Source organism: Protobothrops mucrosquamatus, unplaced genomic scaffold, assembly GCF_001527695.2.
Source record: "Protobothrops mucrosquamatus isolate PMUCROS unplaced genomic scaffold, P.Mucros_1.0 scaffold1426, whole genome shotgun sequence".
Classification (NCBI taxonomy): Eukaryota; Metazoa; Chordata; class Lepidosauria; order Squamata; family Viperidae; genus Protobothrops; species Protobothrops mucrosquamatus.
Genome location: NW_015387611.1, coordinates 51,587 through 77,029, shown reverse-complemented (window position 1 = coordinate 77,029; position 25,443 = coordinate 51,587). Strand labels below are relative to the sequence as shown.

Sequence of the window (25,443 nt, the reverse complement as noted above, 5' to 3'; positions counted from 1 at the left end):
AGCTAGATTCATTATGTTCCTAACCATGCATATACTTTCAATGGAGTGTCCTCCTGATGCCTCTTCAGGACAGTAGAGTAGACAGTAGACAAAGTTATTTCTCTGTTGCCAGGGCAGTGGCAGATCACTCCCTGACACTTAGGACCTTATGTTCTTAATAGCAAACATTTTTCACCATCTTTTACGTCTTTTAAGATACACTTTTTTTTGTCTCTTCAAGTCATGCAGACCCCAGTGTGATCATACCATGACAAAGGACTAACTGTAACATTCTGTGGTTTTCAAATCACATTGAAACTGTTTCAGGAAAAGAAAAAGACCTCATGTGTGACACTTGTGTAATTTATGTTCGGGTCTGCAGTTGCCATGTTGGCTGTGAACTCTCAAGCCACCTCCAGTTCAGTGCCCCAGGACTGTAGATTGAAGTCTCACAGACCCAACAGTCTAGGACAGTGGTTCTCAAACTGTGGTCCATGGACTCCCAGGGGGTCATGATGTTGTCATGGGGGGTCTGCAAAGGCTTGAAGAAATGTTATGATTTAAATCTTGAGTTAAGTCTTGGGGGTATGTGGTAGTGGTCCATAGCTACAAAAGGTATTTAAAGGGGTCCATGGTGAAGAAAAGGTTGAGAATTACTGGTCTAGGGGATTCTACTGTCAACTCCACAACAGAGTAAGACAGCTCAGATAAGAAGGCTGGTATAGCAGCAACAAATCCAACTGCTTCCTAGGGCCCGACTTCAATCATGAAACTTTATATTTGGCTAATATATGGCACAGTGTCCCTAAAAATCACTAGATCGCCTTCTCATAACACAGTCCCATCCTCCCTGGTACAGGACTGCAATTGATGTCAGACTCAAATCCCAGGTAGATATATTTCAAAGATGGAAACATCCCCTTCTGGATCCAACCTGGTTATACATGCCAGATTAGTTGCCTCATCCACTATCAAATCATGGATGAGGCCGGCCCTATTATACACCAAACTAACATTTAGTAACAACAACCAGAATCAGGACTACTGAGGATCTAGTCAATATTGAGGACCAGGAGGTGAGATCATCCCAGAGATTGATATTTCCTTTCCCAGGAGAGGCTTACTTCAGATTCCCTATTGTAGGACAGAATAAACTTTCTCTTTGTAAGCTGTTTTTAAAGGATTATTTGCTTTTTCTCACCATTTCGCAGCTTTCTCTACTTTGCCTTGAATGCAGATCTTAATTAATTAAATGCATTCCACTGTGATGTAATAGCTAAGTCACTGGATCAACATTCAGAATAACAACTTCAAATCTACTAGCAACCACAGTACCCCATTGGGTGGTTTACACCATCAAACATTCATATCTGCTTATCCCAGGTCCTTGGAAATGAATTGATTTGTAAACAAAAATACCAAATCCAGTCTGAACATCTCTCTGACTGTGCAACAACCATATAATAATACTGATTTGAACTCAACTTGACTCTGGTGCTTCCTACCAGGGACCACACAATCTGTGTTCTCTGACCAGTTATGGGCTACCCTGATACCCACTGAGGCACTATCTTGACATGGTTGTGTGCTCTGAGGAAGATAAGAGCTATACCAGAGGTTCAACCATACTGGACACATCTCATCAGAGGAGTCAGACAAAGAGTGTCTTTCCCATAAAAATTATGGTGAGATATAAATTACTGAAACTCATATTGGCTTGGTCATGGCCCAGGTCAACAAGGACCGTGCTAGTTGTTGGAGTTCCTGGGCATTTGGTGAAAAATGGGCTATCGGACTCAGGACTGTTGGCTGAGCAACCAAGGCCAGCATTTGCAGAACTACTGGAGGGAAAGGTGTTTACTCATCGCAAACATGCAGTGACAGAAAACAAAGAAATAATGATCTGTTATTACAGATCAAGTCCAACAAGAAGAGAATATTTGAAATGAATGCACCAAGTGTGGAAAAACAACATCCAGAATCAGAAATAACAGAACAAAGGCTAGCAGAGCAATGATTTATAATACAAAATAAAGTATTCATAGAAGCAGCATTGGAAGACCTACAAAAGTCTGAACAGGGCAAAGAAATCAAAGCCTTGCTATAAGTACCTCAGACTGTAGAGGCAAACCAGAGGGAGTTGGCAGTAGCAGAAGCCAGCACAGGTATAAAATTGTTTTCATTAAAAACCAGGCACTGTCTCCCCTGCTTCACAAAGAACAAAGCTCTATCACTAAAGAAATAGAAAAATTGAAAGAAAGTATAACTGAACATTTAGAACAGTACAAAAACAATAGAATAAGGTTGCTTAAATTGAAGCTTGTTCCAAAGAAACAGCTAGCCCAAGCATTAAAAGATGCCAATACTGTAATATCAAATCTAAGCACCAGCTTGCGACATGAAACAAACCAACTAGTTTATAGTACAGCTGCAGTTACAACTGAATATCTGGGATACACACCCAAAATGGAAGATTAGGCTGGAAAATAAGATCAGCAAGCTGAGATCAAATGAAAGCAAACTAGAACATATGAAATAAAAATTTGAAGAACAAGAAGACCAAAAAATACCTAATCAAAAAATACTACTTAGAAATGAGGAAAATTAAGAAAGCACTAGAAATAATAAAATTGCAAATAAGAGCTATAGCCAAGAGGATCAGCAGATACAAAGCTTGAATTGCAAATTATAGGCAGAATCTCCAATTTCAGTCTAATCAGAAACATTTCTAGCAATCCATCAATGGAGAAACTGCAGTGAATAACTCAACAAGCATAGATGTGGAATAACCCAAAGAAATACAACAAGAATGCAACTTGGCTAAAGGAGGTGGATAAGAATAAAGAAGAAATAAAAGAACTTGTAATAACAGCAGAAATGATGTAGAAAAAGGCAGGGAAAACCAAGAATTGATCAGCACCGGGTGAAGATGAACTGCATGATTTTTGATTGAAGCATCTGACTACTCTACACTTACTTGTTGCCAAGCAATTTAAAAATGTACTGTAAGGAAGTGAAATTGAAGAGTGGCTAACATCTGGCAAAATGTACCTGATAATGACAGATCCAACGAAAGGGGCAGCACCAGGCAACTACTGCACAGGCTAATTACTTGCTTGCAAACAACTTTCAAATTGCTAACTAGTGTAATAGCTGATATAGTCCAACAACATCTAGTGGAAAACAAGCTTTCTCCACCTGAGCAGAAAGGAAAGTGCCTAAATAGCAGAGAAACAAAAGAACAACTAATTGACAAGATGATTGTGGAAAACTGCAAGAAAAGGGAGATCAACGTATATAGTGTGGAGTGATTACAAGAAGGCATTCAACTCTCTGCTACATGATTGAATAATCAAGTGCTTACAAATAACAGTAAGAAATATCAGAAGTTTTGTGCAAAAATCAATGGTACAATGGAAGACACAGACTGATTACAAAGATGCAATAAAGTAGCAATAATGGTGCATTGGAAGATCTGCAAGAAATAACATTTGCCTGCAAGCAAGACCTGGTGGGACTATAAAATACAAAAAGTAATTAAAAAAAAGTGCTCTGAGACTTTAGAATTCAAACAGACAGGCATCTGACACTTAACAACCCAGACTTAACAACTGTTGATAAGAAAGACAAAAAAGTCTGGATAGTGGACATGGCAATACCTGGAGAAGTAGAAGAGAAGAGAAAGAAGATAACAAAATATGAAGTCCTGCAAATAGAAATAGAATAACTGTGGCAAAAGAAAGCAAAATAGTACCCATAGTCATAGATAACTTAGGTGCAATCCCAAAACAACTGGAGCATCACTTGAATACCATTGTCATTGACAAATTCACCATTAGTCAATTGCAAAAGGCAGCTTATATCTTGCTACAGTATTTTTAAACACCATCAAACATCTATTTATCCCAGGTCCTTGGGAAGGACTCAATAAGTAGATAAAAATGGCAAATCCAGTCTGGACATCTGTCCAACTGTGCAACAAACAACTGATCTGAACACAGTTTGGCTTTGGGGTTGGCTAGCAGAGACCACATAATCTGTGTTCTCTAATTAAGGTTGGTTGCACAGTCACCCAGATGTTTGATTGGGTTTGGCATTTTTATCCACTTAGCAAGTCCTTCTAAAGGACCTGGGATAGGCAGATGTTGATAGTGTTAAACAGCCCTAGTGAAGGACACGATAGATGGATTAAAATGCCAAACTCAGCTGAAACATCTGAGTAACTATGCAACCAACCATAATTAGAATACAGATTTTGTGTGTCTCTGTCCCTGCTAATAAGCACCAAAGTCAAGCTGTGTTCAAATCAGTAAATAAGTGACCTTATATATTTAAATAAGTTCAACATTCAGCTAGTGTCTAACAGTTTTTCTATCACAATTCCATATATAAAACATAGTCTCCTCTCCCTTTTTATACGTATTCCTTCCATGCTTGGTGTAGGACCTTAGCTCACTCTTTAAACATGTCTTTTTATTTTGCTTATTTGGCCAGATCTTATAGAATTTTCTGGTTTCATTTTAAAGCAATCAGATTATGGATGGGATTTTTTTTTAAAAAGGGACCAATGGTTTACAAATAAGCCTTCATCTCAAGACTGCACAAAGTCATGCAAGAAGGCAAAATTTCTCCAATATAAAAGTATATTGTGTAGTTATAGGAGAAAAAAAATTGCAGCACCTTTGTACAAAAGTACAAAAAAAGCTGAAAATTAATTGTAGAGCATTTTGATGAATGCATGATGATGACGATGACGATGACGATGATGATGATGATGATGATGATGATGATGATGATGATGCTAACCATCTCCCTTCCACTCTTCTCTCTATGGATAAAAATCAAGATTGCATTAGGAGTGCATTTTGGGATACTGAACAAAGTCCTAAGGAAATTAAGTGCTTTCATAAGCCCTTAGGTTTGTATATAGGCCAAGTTTCATCCCACATAAATTGGCCCTAAACAATGTGACTGATGCTGGAATGTAATTTGCCCCCTGTTGCCTATAAAATTTAGTTTATAGTGTGCTCTTTTGGGCAGTAGAAGTGGCAGAATTTGTTTGGGCTGTTAATTTCCTAGAGGCTTCAAATACTTTGCCCAAGTACTTAAAATATTTCACTTACTCTAATTCATGGGAATCAATTGACCACTTGTGCCTTTGTCTTTTGTTGAAAAAAATAAAAGTTAAGATTTGTCATAATTGATAACTACGTTCTTCATTACCTGAGTCCTTCGGGAGAAGGGCGGGATATAAATTGAAATAATAAAAATTACAGAAGGATGCTGTGATTGTTAATGCCGTTTACTGTAAAACACATGTGGCGAGTTCATGTGGAGATAATACTAGGGAACACATCCACATAGATCTTCATAATCAGTATCTCCAAAATTTATGGAAAGATATTGACTCAGAATCAGACGATCCATGCATAGACAAACCATGGGAAAGGTGCTAGGCCAGGGGTCGGCAATCCGTGGCTCTGAGCCGCATGCAGCTCTTTCATTCCTCTACTGTGGCTCCCAGTCCTCCTCCAAGATGCCAAGAGAGTGACTGAAGGAAAATGAGTGAACCCGATCAAGTACAATTAAAGTTCTTAAACTTTTCTTTGTAATATTGATAAAGGTGGTGAAACATTTTTATGTCCAAGTTAAATTCATGAAGAGCTGGCTGGCTGGGGAGGGGGGGGGATCATGGTTGAAGAAAGCGGAGGCGCAGCAGCGGGATTGCTCTCAAACAATAAGAGCCAGGTGCATTGCTCGCTCGTGTGCACCCGCCTTATTGAGAACAATCCTGCTGCTACGCCTTGAGTGGGGAGGACGAGCTTTGCTGCTGGGCCATGCCTGGGCTATGCTCTGCCGCTGCCTGCCAAACTCCACCTTCGCTGCTGGGAAAAGCCATGGCGTCAGGGTGCTCGGCGCAGGGAAGGTAGGAGAAAAAAGCAGCGGCAGGGTGCTCAGCACGGGGGAGGTAGTAGGGAAAAGCAGCGGCAGGGCACTCCGCGTAGGGGAGGTAGGAGGGAAAAGCAGCGGCAGGGCACTCTGCGTGGGGGAGGTAGGAGGGAAAAGCAGCGGCAGGGTGCTCCGCACAGGGGGGTAAGCAGCAGCAGCAGTGGAGTGTTGGGAGGGGAAGCAGCAGGGTTTTGTGGCTCCCAGTGGGTTTTTTTTTCTGTGGGAAACGGGTCCAAATGGCTCTTTGAGTGTTTAAGGTTGCTGACCCCTGTGCTAGGCTAACATTGATGCAGCCTTCATGGACATCAAATGTTCTTCCTAAATTGTCATTACATTCTAAACTTCTTTCAATGGCTTTATTAAAACAGTGGCTGTTTGTTCATCTATTATTCACTGATAAGAGTCTAACAGCTGTTATGTAAGTCAGGGATTACAGTTCCTATGGGCATATCAATCATGATACCCACATTTGGTCTTTACATTGTTTTATTACACCTCCGTATCATGTTTGATTCTGTTTCATTTACAATAGAGCTTGTTCATTCCTTTACTACACCTATTGTATAGTCTAAGGATTAAGCAAGGATTGCTGAGAAAGAGTGATAACATCAGTCTGATGACTAGATCACCTTAAGCGGTTTGTCATTCTGCAGATAAGTGAAATAGTACATTGGGAGGTGCCCCGCATGAAGGCTGCTACTCTCTTAGGAATATGTGCTCGTGTTCCTGAAATAATTGGCTCTAATTGGCAATGCAAAACCAAGCAGGAAATGATTAAGCATAGCTCTGCAAATCTAATCTTTCTCCTGTTTTATCCCTGGATAAATAGAAGTATATTGGGGTGCGGCAGGACTATCTTATTTGCCAAATGTCAACAAGGTTCAATTGACACTCAGTCTTCTGGCATAAATCTTACATTTTATCAAAGTCTCCCCTCCTACACAGATTTAGGTTTGGTTTCTTCCCACCCACATAATAAACACCGGATTTCAACAATTTCTCTTACAATTGTTAACTTAATATAGTATAAAATCAGCTACAGATGAAGCAAAATCCCTTTCTGTTGTGCCATTCACATATTTGCAACAGAAATACGAACATCTGCAGGGAGGAAGGAATTAAGATGGCAAATGCAACCACATGATTGAAGTTCATTTCTTTTTATATGTGTTGATGGATGTCAAAAAGGGTTGGGGTCTGAGCACACAGTAGTGGTTGCCACCTTGACTATTTTATCCCCCACTACATATGTCCCTGGGGGGAAAGGTTGCAACTGAGCAAAAGGAAACATAACTGCCTGCCTGCTCCCACTGGATACAATGAGCTTAGGCCAGGAAAAGAAACTATCAGAGAATCAACCTCCATTTGTTCATGTATCCAATCCAGAAATGAGGTGATGCGACTGTAGACTCCAGGTTTGTTTTCTTCTGCACAGCCCACCCCAAAGCTGGTTGTTCCTACCAACTTCCAAGTATTCATGTCTTTGCATGCCAGTGGCCCCCCACTGTCTCCCTGAAAAGACAGAAAAACATAACGTGGTGTGGCCATGTCTGAAAAATATTGCTGATCACTATCTGAGGACATATAATCTTGAGGACATTTGCTACCTTTTAACTACACCATACTTTAAGGACTACCATCTTAGAAATCAGTAGAGCAATTAATTCAGCAAGTGTACGATTTTATTCAAGCTGCTTAGCAACTGCAAATGAAGAGGAAGACTCTGTCTCTACGATGAGTCCACAGCATCACTTTTCTGAGAGACTGACATGGATATTGTGAAAAAAGAAACTTCCTTTTGTCATTATCATACAGCTCGGTGTTTCTCAACCTTGGCCTCTCGAAGATGTGTGGATTTCAATTCCCAGACTTCCCCAGCCAGTTTTGGCTATAGCCATGATCAACCTATCAGGCTGATCATGGTTATTCTCTTCTGCTTCCCTCAACTTGGCCTCTTCCGTAAAAGGGTGGGAAGCAACTCCCAGAATCCCAAACCACCTTATCCAGGCTTTACACATCTAAAGAACAATATTTCTGTAAGAAGCAGGAGCAGATCCTTGCCAAAAACTGAAACTGGGATCTTCTGTATTCAACAGCTAACCATCGTTCCTTTTCTTGTGTTCCCCTAAACAAGACATGGTAGGGGAAATCCTTAATTTACAATATTCCTAGTGGTGTTTCCTCACGTCTCCTACATCGTTTCTATTTACATGCATTTATAATTTGACCACAGGCCGATGTGATACATGAACTTTTTCCTATGGCTGAGATGAAGAAAAATTGTCATTAAATGTCATGTAGAAATTCTGTAGAGGTTTTCTTTAAAAGTAGTGTGTTTGCACTACTTTTGACAAAGTTTCCATAGGGGATATAAGCAATAAAATTTAGACATGTATCAATAAGAAATGTTCTTACCTGACAGGTATCTATGCCTCCTTTTAAATAACCTGCACAGAGCATTGATGAAGCCACAATTCCTCCATAAACCTCTCCATGATTGCATACTTTGTTAGAAATTAAAGGGACACCGGCATATTTCATTGTTTCTGAAGTATCTCCTGATATTCCAAGACAATAATTAGTTTTTTCATTTCTGTGTTAAGATGGCTTTTTTTTTAAAAAAGCTATAAGCTGTGATAAAGTATACAGTATATCCTAAGAAGATTTCCTATAATTTAATATATTTTATTAGTCTTATATTCATAAATAAAGTAAATATGTTTATTCATTAGCTACGTATATGTATTGCTGTTTTATAGATTATTGGACCACATGTATCAACTGTTTTTATTTATTTGTTTGTTTGTTTAGAAGGAATTTTAATATCCAAAAAAGAACTAATTCAAAATGATTTATAGGCTAATGCAGTGATTCTCAACCTTGGCCATTTTAAAATGGGTGGTTTCAAGTCCCAGAATTCCCCAGCCAGCCATCATGGCTAGACAATTCTGGAAGTTGAAGTCCTCCTATCTTAGAGTGGTCAAGGTTGAGAAACACTGAGTTAATGCACTGAAATTTTTGACATTTAACTTGACATTCAAAGAGCAAAACGTTAAATGATTAATCTCAACTAAAGTAATCCCTACTACCTTCTAAGACCAGGAATGAAGTAGAGATGGAGCAGTCTTCCCAAATCTGACTTATTTTTATATATGGTCAGCTATAGTCATTACTGTATAGTTTTTGCAATTGAAAACAAAAAACAAGATTAAATTATCATGTTGTGTATAATTTTTCATAATATGCACTTTTTTGTACACAGCATTTTCTACTATGCACAATTTGTGACTTGTCCTAATATGATGCAATTTTGGTTGGTCTAGAAACCAGCAAATTGTGAGTTCTAATCCTGCGTTAGGCATGAGCCAGTCACTCACCCTTAACCCCATTCACTTGTTGTGGGGGAAAGAGAAGGGGGAAGGAGTATTGATATTTGCCACCTTGGCGATATAAAATGGTAGGATGAAAATAAAATAATAATAATAATAATACATTTAAATATTTTTTTAAAATGTGTGTAATTTTTAAGCAGAAATTGCAATACAAAATTCAGAGGAGTGCAAAGTCAAAAATTAATTGTATTCAGATCAACCTATAGACCACGGGTGTCAAATTCACTGCGCCACGTGACGTGTTGCGGTGTATCGTGACTTTTTTTGCATTGCTGGAGCTGGGGTGGGTGCGGCCTCCGTATGATGCAACCGGCCTGTGGGCCAGCAGCTTGACACCCCTGCTATAGGCTAATCAAATTTCCATACATTGCAAAAGTAATGTGTGATATTTATACTTTAGGAAGTAGACAATTTGGTATTGTCAGATGTTTGGAACATCTCCTACAGTCTTTTCCCTTAGAGAAAGCAGGCTAAGGCTGATAGGAGATGATCTTCGTATTTCTAAAAAGGAATCATTTATTTATTTGTTTGTTTGTTTGTTTGTTTATTGGTACATAAAGCAATAATTAGCAGCTCATAGTAATTCTATTTCTATTTTGCGTTTATAACTTCTTTTTCTGTTTTAGAAATAAAAGGAATGTTTATTGAGAAGTTATATTTATAGAAGGATATTTATGGGAATGTCCTGAGTTAATTTTTCACATGTGACAAAGTTTGGTTGAGAAAAAGACAGTTTCAAACACTTAAATGAATACCTCCTTCTTCTGTCGCTCCCCATCCTGATATCCAACACATTTTTCCTTCTTGAAAATGTTCTCCAAAATTAGGAAGGCAAATTGGCTCTATAAGACCTGTTTAAGCAAACAACATTCACTGTGAGATCATATCCCTCATCTTTCTTCTAAAGATTGAGAACTTTTAAAAATTTAAATACAGTTTTTCAAATACTTCTTGTGTAGAACTACAGCTTTGGGAGATTATAGAGGGTTGTGGGAAAGTGACAAGACACTTCCTATTACTGAATTGAACATCCAGTTCTTAAACTATTCGAATTAAAATTTCAATTCTGAATCTACACAAATCTATGAACCCCTAAAATAATAATAATATCTTTAACATCATTAAGCAACAACATCTGCCTAGCCAAATCCTGAGGAAGCACTTGATAGGTAGAATAAAAATGCCAAATCCAGTCTAAACATCTGGCTGACTGTGCCATAATATCATACAACAACGATACAACAGCATAAAGTAATACAATAAAAACCATTTCACTGAAAATGATGAAAGAATAAAATTTGAAATGATACTATTAATAGGGAAAAATGAGTCTGCATACTTTGCATAAGTTCTAAAATCTGGATTTTATTTTAAAGATATAACAAACTCTCATTTACCAAAAGTTATCAGAAAAGGGAAAAACAAAAGGCATGTTTCTTGGTCTTCTTCGCTTCTCTTCAACTACTCTTACATTTGTACAGATTAGGAAACAGTCTCTCTCTGCAAATTGGGTTTTGGTAGTTTCTCCCACAAGACAGTGATACTGAGATAAGAATCGCAACCTACGCCTTTCCTGCCTTCCTCTCCATCATAATTGCTTCTGCAAAATGAGCACCAGGTCTGACATCATCAGAAACCTGCACAGAAGCCTTCTGGAAATGGTTACTGTTCCTTTCCATGGCAAATACACAGTATTTAAGAGAAAGGAAAAGCACAAAAAGAATATTCCAACATCATACAGGTCTCACCTTCTCATGGTCATATTATAATATTCTTCCTATAAGCAAATAGACACTGTAGCAAATAATACATGTGATAAATCTAGGCCACCCTTCTCAATATGAACTTTAAACACAAAACAAGAGAAAAAGATAATTAAGGGAGTCAAAATTACCATTTAGTGCAAGTGGAGTAGCCAGCTTAATCAGCGCTATATCATTCTTCATTGTTTTAGGCTTATACTTTTTATGGTATATAATTTTGTCCACTAAGTATGGATTAATAGGGTTTTCTTCCAGGATTACTAAACCCACATGAACACTCCACGCTCCTGGTAGGTACAAACTGTTTCAGCAAAAACATTGCAAATAAAAAAGAAAGTAATATCTTTCAACATTTAAAATTGGCTATGTGTAGCGTTTACAACTTTATGTTCTCTAAGTTTTGATGTACAAGATTTCATTTCCAAAAATATAAAATCATACGAATATGATATATCTTATATCACATCACTGTGACATTCACTTTATCACTATGGCACAACCCCACAAAAAATGATGAAAATTAGGGTCTGGTCATGTGATACCTCAACTTACAATTGCAATGACTTATGACCATAATTCCAAATTCAATTACAGATGTAAGCTGAGGACTACCTGTATAAATTTCTACAAGTGGTGCCCGCATGAGTCCTATATTTCCTACCATCACCACCTTTTCACAGCAACATTCAGGGACATTTAGGCAAATAATTCCATCCTTCAGATCCAGTTCAGATCAGTTCCGGAATCCAAATTAAAACATCAAAACCGTGTTTGATGATATCATCTCAAAGGTGTTTTTTCAAGCAGAAACTGGACTTTCTTTGTTTTATCTTGAAGACATTTCGCTTCTCACCCAAGAAGCCTCTTCAGTTCTGATTGAAGAAGTTAGAACTGAAGAAGCTTCTTGGATGAGAAGCAAAACGTCTCCAAGGAAAAACAAAGAAAGTCCAGTTGCCTCTTGAAAAAGCAGCTTTGGGAAAACCATGACCTGGATAACTGAGATTCTCCATAGACATCGTACTTGAAGATAGCCATTGAAATATAACTCAGAGTGATTCTGTAAGAAAGATAGAGAGTAAATATAAGGTTTCTATTGGCACTGTTGCAGAAGTTTATAGCATGAGCACAAAACCAAGTTGATGTCTACTGTGTAACATGAGCTTATAATTGCATCATTTTGTTAAGTTAAGATGAGTTTGTATGACATCTAATCACTTTTAAAAAGTTTCTTATAGCCCACATCCAGCCACTAAGGCCCAACCAGGATAAGATGTCAACGATTAGTTGCCTCTCTATATCACACCAGCATCTTGGAAAATAATCAAGGAAAGATGACTCCATCACTGCTGTAATGAACTGATAACTAAAATATACAGATGATAAATATTAATGCTTTAATGCAGTTGTGAAGCAATATATGAAGCAACTTAATAATGTTTAAAAAACAACAGCAAGACCACCTTTTCAGAAGAAGGGAAACATGTATATAGGCCAAATCCATGAAAACCAGAAAGATAAAACTCAGATAATATCCAGTGAGAGAGTTCATATGGATGCATTTTGGAACAAGGAAATTGGAACAGAAAACTGGAGATAACATCACAAAATATTTAGAAGATAGTATTCTAGATGGGATGCTTACTCATAAACACAGTGAGCTGCTGTAACAATCCACAGTGGGGTGATGACTGACCCCCCACACAAATGATATCCTTGAAACTGAAGGCTGGCTTGCCATGGCCATTGCTGGAGCAGGGACACATTTCCGCCGACAATACGTGGGGAGTACCAGGTCCTAGTACCACATGCTGGCAGAATGAAAAAATAAAATCATTGGAATATACCTGTCACTATAAAATACCTGTTTTTTTATTTATCTAATAGAAAAGATTTAATTTTTCTAACTTGGAAAATATCCTTATTTTATCCTTTTAGGAGAACTGCAGTTATACCAAACATGTTAATAACTGAGGCATCACCACCAGAAAGTTCTGCTCCATAAGATTTGCAGAGATTAATTAAAACTGATAGTTTTATTTTGTATAGCTGCCCTTCATTAAAATTGAACTTGCACACAATGATTTATATTTGAACATTTGCATTCTTTCCTTAGTTCATGTGAAGAAATTGAGCTAACATTCTGTACCATTTCCCAAATCACTTACCCGAACATTTTAAGACAATTACATTGCCTGAAATACATTCTTCTCTGAAACAGAAAAAAAGTAAAAAAAAGCTTTATCCATAAAAATACCATTTGTTCAGTCTATAAATTTAAATTTATAGCTTTCATTATGTTGGCTGAAAATTCTAAGAATTACCTTCTTTCTTTCTCTCTTTCTCTCTTTCTTTCTTTCTTTTGATATTTCTTAACTGCCCATCTCCCTTGGAGATACATTCAAAATACATTTGAAAGGGACTAGATGGTTGATTTAAACAAGAATGATTATTGGTTCAATCTTGTATTTTGTCAGCATAGTCTTAACCAAGTCTGAGTTCATCACTGGAAGTCTGAATTTCCATAAATATTTCTACATAAATATATGGAAAGAGATACTTAATTTAACATATGAAGACTTCCTTCCCATATTAAAGCCCCTAACAGAGTAAAATGGAATCTCCCAGAAGCAAATTCCTTAGTGTTCTGGTCCCAAGGATGTCCAGATCATGAATCAACTATATACATGAGAGAGGTCACGTTACTTATACAAAGCCTTTACTTGGACACCTGTTACAATTAATTCCAGGAAGAGACTGGCCATTTTAATAAAACTCATTGCTACTTGTTCCCTGCAAAGGCCTAGGAATGATGATTGAAATGAATAATGAATTTTAGTTCTATTCAATAGAAGATGGGAAAGCATCTTAAATCAATTAAAATTTCCTTTAGAATAGGAATCAATGCATATTACCAATTTGCCAATTGAGAAATGGTGAAGTCACAGTAACACAGGGCATCTTCTCTAAAAGCATTATATGATGGTTCATGCATGCAGATAATATAGATTTATATTCTGCAGTTCCATGGAAGCTCATGGAGCCCATTTGCATGTCTTTCTGAAGCTAAACATCTGAAACATACCGTAAATTGGTAGCATTCTGTGGTGATGTTAGCTGATCAGCTGATAACCAATGATTTGCAGTAACAAAATATTTCTGGAATTCATTCTCAATGGCAGCCACTGGGAAGCCAGATGAACTTACAAAACTGTAGAAGGTAAGAATTAACCAATATGTTCCAGTACAATTTTCTTGCTTAACTCTTATATTTAAGACTTCTTATATTATCTGATTTTCGAATCTGGGGTAGATTATAATAATACAATACATCTAATTCAGGATAGCAAATCTACAACCTTCTCAGAATGCTGGAGTTTCATTCTTGTCAGCATTCCCAGCATCTTCTCAATATGTTAGACCACCACCACCATCATCCCATCATTCCTTTTGCATTAGAAAGACTACTTCAGAGTGGGCCCTGTTCTATACAGTTGTAAACATTGCAAACAGAAGACCTACATTTCCAGTGCCTTACTGTTTTTTAAAAAAAAAAATCTGTCAGATTTAACATAATCATCAGCAATACCAAGCCTATCACATTTTGGCAGTTTTCCTAACATTTTGAAAGTCTTCTGAAACGATGTAGTTTAATAGCTGATTGCCATCAATAATTTAAAAAGAAGCACTAAATGCAAAAGCTAATTCAACAAAGGTTTCACTGTTTATTTGAGTCAAAATATTACATTTTGACTTGAACTATACTTTGGGTCATTTTGTTTCCATTGTCACTTGACAAAATTGCTTAGCAATACCTTGAAAATCCTAAGTATTTACATGAAACATTCCCATAGCTGTCTTTCCAGCCATCGGAACACACAGTCCGCCAGGTTCCAAAACTGAACACCTGCAGCACAGCTCTTTTGCCGCTCAATCTGACTAGGGGGACACAAAAAAAAAAAGTCAGCTGGTGTTTAATAATAATTATTGTAAGGACAGGACAGTTGCAGCAGCCAAGTGCCTCTTGCTTTTCTCTCTTTGCACTATTTGGGTGAGACCTCCAGTAGACTAGTTCAGGAAGTAAACCAGTAATAATATATTCAAAACTTAATGAAATTAACCCTGTAATTGACTTCAATTTTACCCCCCCCCCTTTTAAAAAATGTCTTTAACAATTAATTTGGGATAGAGCTGACATACAGTATGCTCAAATGTAAAATGTCTGTGGGGAGTAAAAAAATTATGGTGGCCTGAACATGCAACGGAAGTGCTTTACAGCCCTCTCTAAGCAGTTTACAGACTCAGCATGTTGCCCCCAACTATCTGGGTCCTCATTTTACTGACCTTGGAAGGATGGAAGGCTGAGTCAACTGTGAGTCAGTGAGGATCAAATTGCCAAACTGCAGTCAGCTGGCAGTCAGCACAAGTAGCCTGCAGTACTGCATTCTAACCTCTGTGCCACTTCTTATGTAAAATAAGAGGGGAATCCTTTGATTGTACATTTGCATCAACTACCTTGACTTTTTTTAACCTATCCCTGCAGTCATCCCTGATTCCATGTGCTGAAAGCTATGCTGATAATGTTGGATTTTATTGCCCTTGACTCCCCATTATTTAAAAAAAATGCCTATATTTAAAAGCAGAACTTATAATTTTATGGGTCAACTTTCAAATAATACATTTGGGTTGTTTCAACTCATACATGGTTATCTATGTAATACATATGAACCCAGATATAAAGGGACATTTTTATAGTATTTCAGGATAAGTATAATGCTACATTGTACAAATATAATATTGTGCATAACTTTGTTATGTGATTTTTGTAAAAGGTGTTTTTGCAATCAATGCTGCTTCTGGAATAAATGAATCCTCTTAGCATTTGTCACCCCTTTGTGTTAAGCTGGATTAAGGAAACAGGCTCCACAACTAATATTGGAACACTATTTTATTAATAAACAACAGAAACTTGAAAGTCTAGCAACTTTATTCCTCCCTCCCTCCCTCTTATATTCAAGAGAATAAAGACAGAGCTGGACTGAGCTCTTTATAATGTTTTCTTCTGTCTTGGACTTAAATCACTTTGCCTTCACATAGTTTCTACAAGGTCATCTCTATAGCTCTTTTCACCATTGTATAAAATGGTAGCTTTTCTGCACATGTTCAGTTAAAATGGTAGCTCCTAATGAGTGCACAATAAAGAAATTTATTCACACTGGCAGGGATTTTAAATTCTCAAAATTAAAAAAAAAAAGGACTGCACTGAGAAGGAAAAATTGTATGTATTTCATTATTTTCCCAACAAAAGGGTCCCTTGGGGCTAATATTTTTCTCCCTTTAGTAGTGTGGTATATTATCTACAGCACAGGACTATATACAGAAATTGCCAAGGTAACGTTGGATTAGTTATTCTTTTTCACTTCAGAACTTAAGCCTTGAGAGGAAGTAGCACATAAAATCCATAATAAAAATGAATGTTACCACATCTGTACTCATCTTCTCCATCTTTGCAATTGAAGACGCCATCACACCTTGCTGTTTGATCAATACATTTAAAGGAAGATCTACACTGAAACCTCCCATTGCAGTTGAAATAAACTGGGGTGGGGGGGGAAGAAAGGATATTTTATTAAATCAACACAACTCCAGATTTGTTCAAAAATTTACACATGAAGAAAAGAGATGCATAAGGAAGAAATGAAAAAGGGAACATTGAAGAATCATCTGTGGTTACAAATATTATTATGCTGTTCATTCAAAATACCATCTACAATGAAACAGCAACATTTTGATATATGATTGGCCCTCCCAAATTGGAACAGGAATTATGTGTGCAACCTTCCTCTCTTTCTTTATATATTGGAAAGAAGGAAATGTTATAACTGTTTTGTGATGGAAGTTAAAATAGAACCCATTCCTTTCTCTACCTTTCTCCATCCAGATTCTCCTTCCTTCCCATTTGTTTTTTCTCCATTCCCTCATACGGCAACAAAAATCAGCTATACAATGTGGAACGGCTAACACTCATTCACCGTCAATACAAAATGCCTGTCCATTGTTCCCCATATGTTTTATAACCCAATCCTTCTATACTGAAAGCTTTGTGTGAACCATAAAGTTTGATTAATTATTTTCTCCTGGTTTTTCTTAGTTTATGGTGGCTTTTAAAATGAGACACTACTTCCATAATAAAATAGATCTGCTGAGACTGGGGAAAATCCAGTGCCACTTTGCTGATACTTAGCTGAATAAAGGTGCTATTATGTATGGTCAATGTGACTGCATGCCCCAGGAAGGATAATCTATGTGTGCTGACTTTTGCTTAGCAATAAAAATGCTTCAAAGTTTGGCAAACTTTCAAATGCTTGACCTTGTGAAAGAAAGCTAGCAGGTATCTGAAACACTCAGGGGAAAAAATGGGAGTACAACAAAATTGAACTGATATAATGGGTCTCAAGAAGGATTGGCTGTCTGGAATAACCTGTTGCCTTCAGAGTAGCTGAGCTTCAGTTTCCATGATCTCCCAGGAAAACCTAGCCAAAGTCCCAGGCTTCCTGGGAATCATGAGGAGTGAAGTCCAACCTCTCTGGAGGGCACTAAGTTGGGGGAAGACTAAAGACTAAACCTATTAATGACCATCTTACTTTACAAAGCTCATATAAGAGTTTTTTTATTATCATTATTTCAACAGCAATAATTCAAGATGCAACTTTTAGTATCCAATTAATATTATCCTTGGCGGGAGGTTCATGAAAAATGCAAACTCTTTGATGGTTAACTGAGAACCTAATAAATAAATTATTTGTACTCACCACTCAAGGCAATGGCAGTTGCTATGATTAAAGTGAAAAATAAGGCAAGGATAAAGGGAAGCAGCCTTAGTGGGATTAAAAAATGGCACCGAGGCACTGCAATCTCTTCTGGGAATCAAACAGAAAAGTGAGAAATAAAAATGTCTAAAAATGCATATAATCATGAGATTTGTATCAAAATAACCTTTTAAAAGACCCCAGATTCTTAATATGAATTTACATACAAAGGAGTGAAACATATTTCTAAAAAGAAAACTAATTTTTGATGATGAAAAGGAGCCTGGTAGCACCTTTTAATAGTAAATTTTATTAAAAGGTATGTGTGGAGTGGTTAAATTGGTATAGGATTTAAAGTTGGGATGGAACATTATGCAGATTGCAAGTTCCTCTTCAATTATCAATCATAATATGTTAAAAAAGCTACTTTATTTCTTAAGGCCTTTCAAAATAGCCTTTGGATGTATATGAACTCCATAGCCTCTCACTCTATGTATTGGTATGGCTTTTTTCTTCCAAAACAACTACCTTGAGACTTTTAATCTAGTGTCCTGGGAGATTACAATACCTTTGTTTGAATTCTGATGCCAAATTTGCATCCATTAGTTCTTTGGCTCAAGATTTGGCTCATGTAGAATCAGAATGGTGGTGCTGGTAGATAATGGCATAAATCCAATTAGAGAAAGAACATGTGAAGCTGCCTCTAGTGGGTGAAGTTGTTGGAGTTCATGATGGTGCTGTTGATGTGTATATGTGGAGAAAGTAGACCCTTAGTTTTGTTGCAAGATATAATGTTGCAGGATTAAAAACATCTTCATAGGCTCCCTCTGAGTGTTGGATACTACAGACTGACATGGGTCTCTTTCTATAGTATTTTTAATGGCATTTCTCATTCTCACATCCCATCAATACTTTATTTCTAAACAAAGTATCTATGATTTAATTTTGAAAAGTTGTGGCAGATTCTACAGTGGATTGTAGAATCCAGAACATTATCAGAAACAGGAACAGAAAATGATTTCGCATATGATGGGACTTTTGAATATTCATAAAAGGACTCTTGAATTTCAAAATATTCATTTATTAAAAGAAAGCAAGTGAAAAAGAAAAATCACTGAAATAATCTTAAAACAACCAAGTACTTAAGTAGAAAACAAGGGTGGAGAGAGAAACCTACATCATGGTTGTATCCCTAAAACAAATGTTATGCTTGTTTTGTAGAAGGCTCATATAGTATCTGTTTTTATTTTGAAATTTTTGAAAACTATACTGTATTCAGTTTGTAGACAGAACTCAAGACACAGATATTCAAGACAGAGCTGTCAGTAATTCTCAGTATTGTATTATTATTACTATTATTTCCATTCTTTCATTCAGATTCAGGAAGAATAGTCCTGAGTAGTAATGAATGAGTTCATTGATATCATTCTGTTTTTCTTAACTCTATCAGGTCTTTTCAGTTTCCCTGGTATCTCATCCTTCTTCTAAAACTAGACAAGCTAAAATATGTCAGACATGATTACTGAACAACAACAACAAAAAGAAATCAATAAGCAATATAAAAAGGAAGAGTAAAGGGCTTAAAGAAAATTTGGAGAGGCAACAACCTATACTGTGTTACATCAAAGAATTCTATGCTTCTTACCATTTTCATGTTCACTATGATCTACTTTTGCTTGATGTATACAGAACATCCTTCTGCAGCAGAAACAAATATTAGAATCTGGCAGTTCATCTTCTGCAGCAGAGGCAATTTCAGTGGTATCAAGACTGGAATCTGTTCTTGGGGCCTAGATCAGGATAGGTACATATGTCTTGGGAGTCCCATAATCAACTGCGGCACAGTAAGTCTATCTTATGTTGCAGGATTATTGGAAGGACGCATATGAAAACTCAGCATAAGCATTAAGTATACATATATGATAGGCCAAATCTCATTCCTGGAATAGATTAGATCAGATTCCCAATCTATATAGGCCAGGGAGGACATGACTACAAATGATTACCAGTTGTGTCCATTCAAAACATCCATATGACAGACCCAAAGCACAAGGCTTCAGCCACTCATCATTTTATTTTTTATGAATGCCTCTGGGACCTACGTGGGCCTAGAGATATTGGTGGACATATAGGTTATACTTGATGTTGGTATTTATGCTGCAGCATGCCAATTTTCCATTTACTTTTTAATCAAACAAATCTAAGAAAAATAGCATAGGTAGGATAGGGAGCCTGGTGATTGTCAAGCAAGAATCCAGGAAATAAGTCCTCAACCAAAGCTTTTTTTTTTTTTAGTGGCGCTCTTTAACAAACTCAGAATCTATTACTTTTACCAAAGAGTAAATAGCGAATCAGTTTGGTGTAGTGATTAAGGTAACAAGCTGGAAACTTGGAGATGTGAGTTGTAGTTCTTCCTTAGACACAAAACCAGCTGGGTGATCCTGAGCCAATCATTTTCTCTCAGCCCTAGGAAGAGTAAATGACAATTCACTGCTGAAATCTTGTCAAGAAAACTGCAGGATTCATCCAGGAAGTTACCAGGAGTCAATGCTGACTTGAAGCCCTCTCCCATCAAAAATGATATTCATATTAATTAGGAAGTAAAGCCTTCTTTCGGTAACTGGATCAAAAGAATTCTCACTTTTCTAATTGCAATAGACAAGGTGGACACCACGGCTACTTATTTGCTTATTTATTTAACTTATTAGTTAAATGTTATTTTTTCTTGCTGTCACAATTGTTGCACCCTTAGTGGTAGTGTATACCAAGGAAAAACATTCACCAAGTAGCCCAAAAACAAACAAACAAAAAACTCCGTGCCCAACAATAAAATCATCAGCCCAAAAAGCAGAACAAAATATAATGTTTTTCTATTGCAGTGTCTAATTAATTAAAACATAAAAAGAATAATTCTGCTCAGCTTGCTTCCAGAAGGCTAACAGTGTTACTTCCTAAAACATAAGTGGGGACCAGGACAGAAAAACATCTGTTTCTCACATCTGTCCCCTTAATTTTATAGACCTGGAGGAATTACAAGTAATCATATCCTGTGGTGATTGAACCAGAGAAGACTGAAATAGACAGTATTGGAAATACTATGGTACCAGATCTCAAGTCAGCTCTATAAGATAGACAAGGCTAAAAAAGAAGATAAAAAATACTGTTATTGTAAAATGAAAAGTAATACAATCTTGCAAGTCTGAATGTGCTTTCCCCTTTCCTCATGCTATTTTCACGTGAACTAGAGAGGGGTCTGTCAAAGATACTCTCTACATCCTCTATACCATATAAGACTTTATAATTCAAAACAAACACTTCCTACTGCACCTGGAAGCCTATTGGTAGCCCATAGTAGATGTGTAATAAATTCATGTTTTGAATATGAACCACAGAATTTTATACCTGTTGCAGTTTTTAAGTGCTGTTTAAAGTCAGCCCCATTTAGAACTTACTTCAGTAGTCCAACTGGGTGGAAGGAACAGCATGTGTTAATCTTGTGAGAGCCTTTCATTCCAAATAAGATTGAAGTTTTGTAGATTAAGGATCACATACATGAGCATGGTTGTACTTTAACCAGGCACCTTGTCCACTGAAGGTCTTTGCAAGTCAGTTATTTATTTGTTCAAATCATGTTTATATTGCTTCCCATGATGGAGCAAAACATCATATAGTGTAGCCTCAAACTTTGGGTCCTATTGTAATCCCTTAAAACATTTATTGTGAGAATGCTTTATTGGAATGTAAAAGATGCATGAATTAGTAGACAGCTGATATATAGTAAAAGCTTATATTATTCCATATACAGTAACCTGCATCACCAGCCTAAAGCTTGAAACTGCAGATTAGAAATGGTTGTAGGCATGCCAAGGGCTTGCATGAACAATGCTGGTTTTCTTTGAATGAAGTGCAAACGTTATTTTATTTTAGAACTCTTTTAATTTAGAACTCAAATTTTCATCATTCGTGGCCTATGACTAGAGGATTTATAACTTGAAAGGATGGGAGTATTCCTCAAGCCTGTCTTTAATAAACTGCAATTGTTCATTTGACTTCCTAATGACTAAAATAATTATGTGCAAGTATTTAAAATATGACCTATTTAAAGACATACCATTTTTTTTCAAAGTGCTTTTTAAACTAAAAATATTTCAGTTTGATATTGTCTATAGAAACTATAATAGAAATACTGGAAATGTCTTTACTAATGCAAAGGTACCTCTGAAATGGAAAGACAAGGGATTCATTATTCCTTTTCCCCTGTAACTTCTCTTCCTCCTGAAGGTTACTGCCTTCAAATCTGATCCATACTTTTGGACCTGGATTTGGAGGAAGTAAGAATGAGGGTGATGGAGTAACTATTGAAAATTAGCACCATTACTTTGATGAATGCCTTCTGTGGGCAGACAGAATTAACTGTATGTCTCCCTATAGGTTTATTTTCTCTGGAACATAATAATGAAGGAAAAAGATATTCTGTTCATAGCACAATTATACAGGTAGTCCTCAACTTACAACAGTTTATTTAGTGACTCTTTGAAGTTGCAATGGCACTGGAAAAAGTGATTTATGACCGTTTTTCACACTTAAGACCACTGCAGCATCCTCAGGGTCACATGATCAAAATTCAGATGCTTGGCAACTGACTCATATTTATGATGGTTGCAGTGTCCCAGGGTCATGTGATCACCTTTTGGGACCTTCTGATAAACAAAGTCAATGGGGAAGCCAGATTTGTTACTAAATTAACAACTGCAGTGATTCACTTAGCAGCTGTGGCATGGCAGGTTGTAAAATGGGGCAAAATTCACTTAACAAATGTCTCGTTTAGCAACATAAATTTTGGGCTCAATTGATGTTGTAAGTCAAGGACTACCTGTAATTCTGCAAAATGTTAAATAAAACAAGTGCCTAGCACTAACATATTTCCATTACTCTGAACTAGTTCTTACATTTTAGCATGTACATGAAATTTTCTTGGGGAGATTTCTTCTATTGTGCATAGAATTGATGCACCAGCCTTGTGTACATGTATCCACCTCTGCACATGAGGGTGCCATGTAACACACATAACAATTAGTGTTGTGCTGGAGGTGAATCTGCTCCTAAATAACTTCATACTCTACCCACAATCCTCACTGAATTGAAAGCGACTTGGCCCAGTGCTAGAATCTATTCAATTTGTGCTTGAAGAAATCCAGTGGAGAGCTGAATACACAGCTGGATTAACAGGTGATTATTTTCCTGCAACAGTCTGGTACTGTTGAAATGAATGAATGTGCTCTTATACCCCTCTCATTCAGTGCATTTGGAATTCAAAGAGTTGTCTACAATCAGAAATAACAAAGTACACAATCTATTGTATGTTAGAATGCTACTTTCTACACCATCATGTGAGTTCAAAAAGACTTGTCCTTATCTGGCTCCCGTCTACTTCTCTCTAGGGGGACTTTGTTGTGAGAACCGGCAACAATCAAAGAAACGAGTTTCCAAAATGTGGCACGTAATGGAAAACAGAAGAAAAACATTTAACCCTCTTTCTTCTTTCCTGGATTTCACTTACCTGTTCCACTGAACTCATCCTGAAAAGCCTGAATGTTCCCTCTTTTCATTCTAAAAGTTATCTAGCCCAAAACCCCAAGGTATTTTCTCCAAATATGTTCACCTACTCCTCGGGAATTAGTAGTGGACTCATTGCAGCAGATGATCATTTGACTGCTATTAATGTAACTCAACCAGACCAAAGATATCAAGTGGCCTAGCATGGCTTTGTTCCAAAGGCCAGGAAGGTAAAAAGGCACCAGTCCTATTAATTAATTGTAATCAAGGGAAGGAAACATTTGAGATAGATGCAAATATGTTCAATAATCTTGGAAAGTGCAGCTTTTACTTTTCAGGCAAAACAGTTGAAACTGATGATTTGGTTGGTCAGATTGTCTCTAGTAAAAATTCTGCTGATAGTTGTTGGTGACTTCTCAAACAGCAGAGCTTCTCAAACGGCAGAGTTGAGATGTGGTTTCAGAGATATGAAAAGGTAGCAGTGGTCAGTAAAACAACAACAACAGCTGCCTATCATAAACTTATAACCACACCCAGGATCATTCATGATCTTTTGCAATGCATGTAAATCCTGAGTCTGGGCAGAAAATTAAAGAATTATGAAGTGTGCATGAAAAGCTTCACACCAATTAAAATATTTACATAAAAGAACAATGGGAGTACTGCTAGAGACTCTGTATGTTTTTCTGTCTCATATTACACACAAACCCCCTCCCCACTTTTGACACAATGGGTCTTGCAGAGAAGGACATTTATTATTTACCTCAGTAGGTGCCAGCAGAAATGTGCAATGACTAGACTGGGTAATAAGGAGTGCCAAAGTTTCTGTTTGTACTACATCAACAAAAGTTGCAGAACCAAACTGGTCAAACTTTTCTATTTTATAGGATGATGATTATATTACCCCACAAGTATGAAAGACATTAATAAAGAAATTCTGGCAACCGAAGATGTAGTTTGTTTATTTATGTCTGTCTGTCTGTCTGTCTGTCTGTCTGTCTGTCTAATTAAAACAGTTATATAGTCACCCATCTTTCAACCCACTCTGGGTGGCTCCCAATCAAAAATCAAAATACAAAATCACACTAAAACTATAAAGCTAAACACATTAAATCATTAAAAATAACAAAAATCTGGCACCAAATCAAACTTTTAATGTGCAGTCATCCAATCTTATCCCACCACTTTGGGGGAAAGTCAGGACCTCAACATTTTACAGAGAGCTAGGAGGGTGGAGGCCTACTGACTTTCAGGAGGCAGAGTGTTCCATAGAATAGGGGCTGCCATGGAAGAGGTCCACTCCATACTGCCCATCAGAAGACAACATTTGGGATATATATATATCCCTGGAAGCCAGAGCACCTCATACAACAGACCTGTTACATGGACAAACCTGGGGGGGGGGCATTACTGTGTGTATTGCAGTTGAAGTGTCTGGGTAATCTTCAAAGGTAGCTCATGTAGAGCACATTGCAGTAATCCAAACAGGAAGTGACCAAGGAATGAGTAACTGTGAATAAGGCCTCCTGGTCCAGGAAAGAGCACAACTGAATTCTCATATACTAATTAGAACTTATGGCCCATAACACATCAGCAGGGATGAAATAGCGTTTTTCCTGAAATTCGTAAGTGGAATTTTGAACCAGTATTTTCAGAAGAACTTTTGCTCAGCAATAGAATGCAAGCAGGAGGTCCTGTTTCCTTTTTTAAATCCTGGAAAGCAGTTTGTCATATCAGGGAATATTAAACTTTTCCAACCTGGGTTTATCCATATGTCTTGGCCAACAACTTCCATTAGCGGCAGCCAGCAAAAATAGTGGTTGGAGATTATGGGGAATCTACTGTACTCCAGAACATCTGGAGATTCTACATGCAGATTCTGATCTACCATAAATCAACTTCCTGAGTTTAATTACAAATGGTGATTGAACATAGAATAGACAGTGTGAAAGAGTGGGGAGAGAACAAAAAAAAATCAATCCAAATAAGATTATGACT

General features: G+C 37.1%; 1 protein-coding gene across 1 annotated transcript; it reads right to left on the bottom strand.

The window, feature by feature from the left end:
- Positions 1-1,327: 1,327 nt before the first annotated feature.
- Positions 1,328-23,467, bottom strand: TMPRSS3 (transmembrane serine protease 3). The gene is made up of 13 exons (XM_029285217.1): positions 23,450-23,467; positions 19,535-19,679; positions 17,893-18,000; positions 16,562-16,678; positions 14,896-15,019; positions 14,166-14,291; positions 13,249-13,292; positions 12,726-12,891; positions 11,215-11,384; positions 10,076-10,171; positions 8,344-8,486; positions 7,288-7,440; positions 1,328-1,420 (listed from the first exon to the last, which is right to left on the bottom strand). The coding sequence occupies exons 1-13, from the start codon at positions 23,465-23,467 to the stop codon at positions 1,328-1,330; spliced, it is 1,503 nt and encodes a 500-aa protein (XP_029141050.1).
- Positions 23,468-25,443: the final 1,976 nt, after the last annotated feature.

Coding starts and splice junctions, on each gene's coding strand:
- TMPRSS3 (XM_029285217.1), bottom strand. Junction 18,001..19,534: donor TCATAGTGAACATGAAAATG/GTAAGAAGCATA, acceptor TTTGATTCCCAG/AAGAGATTGCAGTGCCTCGG. Junction 1,421..7,287: donor GGATACATGAACAAATGGAG/GTTGATTCTCTG, acceptor TTGCACAGTCAG/AGAGATGTTCAGACTGGATT.